Source organism: Notothenia coriiceps, unplaced genomic scaffold (genome assembly GCF_000735185.1).
Source record: "Notothenia coriiceps isolate Sejong01 unplaced genomic scaffold, NC01 NC01_scaffold00024900, whole genome shotgun sequence".
Taxonomy (NCBI): Eukaryota; Metazoa; Chordata; class Actinopteri; order Perciformes; family Nototheniidae; genus Notothenia; species Notothenia coriiceps.
The window spans coordinates 31,069-34,264 of record NW_011357601.1 but is presented as its reverse complement, the minus strand read 5'-3'; the positions used below and the strand labels follow the sequence as shown (position 1 = coordinate 34,264).

Below are 3,196 nucleotides of genomic sequence, written 5' to 3'. Positions count from 1 at the left end.
ATGAACCTATTTCCGACACAATTGTCCAAGTGGTTTGACGCTTCATTCAAAGCTTCATTTTGCCATCACTACCTGTTAGTGTTTGTATGTGATTCTTTCTACTGTGTGTCTCTCTCTCTGCCTACTGGTATGCTCTACACGGCTGGGAGCAATCTCCAATCAACCACACCTGCAACCTGCTCGTCAGCCACACTATGAAAGCCTGCAGCCTGCACTCATTCCCTACCGGATTGTTGCCGTGAACGGTTTGTTGCGTGCCACTCTACCTTTTTACCAGCATATTCTTTGACGGCTTTGCCTGCTTTTGCCTCACACTCATTTTTGTGTCTCTCCCAGGAGGAATCCAAGGCCTTCCACACTCCTGAGACCAGCCAGGCCTCTCTACCCACCCTGGAACAACTGTTTCCCACTGCCGCCATAACCAACCTCCACTCCCAGCTCCCATTTTCTAATAAACAAATGTTACTTTCACCAGCTGATTCCGAGTCATCCTTTTACATGTGTTAATAGTCAAATTCCAATAGTTAAGTAAACTATCATAATATTCCTAATGACCACAGTGGTCAGTCCACTTACCCAGGAATTTTGAGTTGAACAATTACAGGAATATTATGTCTTTATGTTCTAATAATGTAAACATATTTTAGTAAATTGTTACCACAGAACATTTGCATACTTTTTGTAACATAAACCATGTTATCCTTCTCTAAAATAATAACATTCTGGCAACATAAAAAATCTAACTTGCAGCTGAAAATGTTTTAAGAACAGTAGGGCATAATGTTCTAACAATGTTAGCAAAAACATTTTAAGAATGTTTTTAGAGAACGTTATCCTACCTTTCAGAAGAACATTCTCTGAACCAAAACAAAAACTTCCCGCTGAAAACCTTCTTAGAACAATGACTGTAACATTCTCAGAATGTTTTTAGAACCAAAAATTTCTAGCTGGGCTATTGTATTGGAGAGGTTTGTCGTGTAATAGGAACCAGGGTTATTATCGTGGGGTAGAACAGAATCTAAAATGAAAATAAGCCGTGAATTGTTTTCTCTAAAATGAAACTATATAAAAACAATATCCTTATAAAGAAAACCTGAAACAATATTCCCTGGTTAATATATTGTTTCTTCATGTATTTTAAGTACAAATTAAAATACAATGAAGAAGAAAGTGAATTAATTTGAGTTCTAGTTTTTTGATATAATAGATTTTCTGTCACTCTGGTGACATTAAATCACAGAAAATGAACATACTTAACAGATTTAAATATTGTAGCAGATAAAATTACATAAACATGAACTATTGTGCTTATGCTAGTTTTAACCATAGACTGTGTATATAACTTTTAACCCACTTTGGTCCTGTTCTTCTAAGTAAGATGGTGAAAGAGGAATCAATTTAATTGCTGTATCAAAACATATACTACATAGTTATCCAAGCTTGTAAAAAAATTAAGACATAATATATTAAATAGACTAAAACTAATTAAAATAAAGCTAGCAAACACTCTAACTAAACCTTGTATATCACCTGTAAAGCTGTGCACTGTGATGGGATCACATGTTAATGTCAGGCTGAACAGAATGCTGCCCTAAAGAGGTCACATAAATGCTGGATGCTCAAACTGACCTGCAGCAAATCTCTTCTTGATCAGCGAGAGCCGGTAGCCCGTCCCTAGCAGCTGGATGTCGCAGCCCGACAGAGTGCAGCCCTCACTGCTGAACTGCACGGCCAGCTGGGAGGGTTTACAGGGACCCTCTGTCATCTGGAACCGGCCCAGGAGAGCCCCTACTCCTGAGGGACACACACACAGTACTAATGGGTACAATGTGCACATTTTAACTTTAACTTTATATTTGGAAATGTTGCTTTAACTTCTTATATAGAAGCTTTAAAATATATTTTTATAGCAGAACATAACTTTAACTTCTTATGCTTATATATATATTTGTATTCCCTCCCTCCCAGCTACATCTGATCCGCCAACACTCTCACTTCATTCAAAAAATCACACACCTTTTCACTCTTGCCTTCAACTTCTAATCCACTAACCCCTCGCCCCTATTCCACTTGGTTTAGCACCTTTTACTTTTGTTGTTATTTTTCTTCTTTACTTGCGTGTAAAGCGATTTGAGCACCAGGAAAAGCGCTATATAAATGTATTATTATTATTTGTATTTATTTTTTTCATTCTAAAATGCAGTAACTGCCAAGAAACTGAATTTCACCCGAGATTAATAAAGTAATAATTCAAAATGTAGAAATCAATTAAAAACACGATAGTGATAAACTTCTAGCCTATAACTGAGATTTCAGTTCAGTCCAGTATAAGGGAGAATATGACAAGATGAGAACTGATTTTGTTTTAAACTTTGTTTCCCTTCCATACATGTTTTGAGAAATGCAAAATGATGTTATGATTAATATTGAATTTGACATTTCGTTTCGTTGACATTTCTCAAGTCTGAAATAAATAAAAACTCCCTTAATGACAAATTATGTCCCAACATAATTTGAGTAAGATGAGTCTGTAGTTAGCATTTCTTATTTGTTTACATAGCTAGATAAATAATTCAGTGGTTTATTACATGTTAGTGGTTGTAAATTATTCAAATAAAATCTAGTAGATTATTTTTGTAGATAGTGGAAGGAAGCTCCAGCGTCCAATTTACATCAAAAGCTGTCTTCCATGTTTGCTGTCAAAACCTTCACAATGCTAACGCTAACTCTCCTCGCTGTATCACAAGCCCACTCTGTGAAGCTTTCTTTCCCTCCAGCACATTGCCCTCAGGACTCTGTTGTGTTGAAGACCCTCCTTGTTGGTACAGTATATGCATTGACGTATACAACTGGGTTTTGCTCAATTTGTGATGCACGTAAGCTAGCTTGTAGCTAGTGTTGGGGAAATATTTTCCAAAGCCCATAACTTTCACCCAGTGGTCAGTTCAAACTGTCCTGACTGAGCACACACACCTGTAACCTTGGCTGCTGTGCTCTCAGTGTTTTATCTCCCTGCTCCTGCCTGTTGGCGTCAGCTGATAGAGGTGTTATGATTCTATCTTGTTATGCACAATGTTGATTATTCTCTCTGAACGAGCTAAATACATGGGTCTGGGGTAGAGTTCTTCAGAATTGACGTGGCATCTCAACCGTGTGGTCAGATCGTGGCCCGTGACATGTCTTGTGAATTCTCTGA

The 3,196-nt window shown here is 37.5% G+C and overlaps 1 protein-coding gene across 4 annotated transcripts in view; it reads right to left on the bottom strand.

Moving 5' to 3' along the window:
* Positions 1-1,570: 1,570 nt before the first annotated feature.
* Positions 1,571-3,196, bottom strand: part of sgip1b (SH3GL interacting endocytic adaptor 1b) — a 22,755-nt gene continuing 21,129 nt past the window's right edge. For all 4 annotated transcript variants that reach the window (XM_010783261.1, XM_010783263.1, XM_010783262.1 and 1 more), the window contains one exon: positions 1,571-1,794. In XM_010783261.1, the coding sequence (XP_010781563.1) occupies positions 1,601-1,794 (194 nt within the window). In that variant the 3' untranslated portion in view covers positions 1,571-1,600. The remainder of the gene's footprint in view (positions 1,795-3,196) is intronic.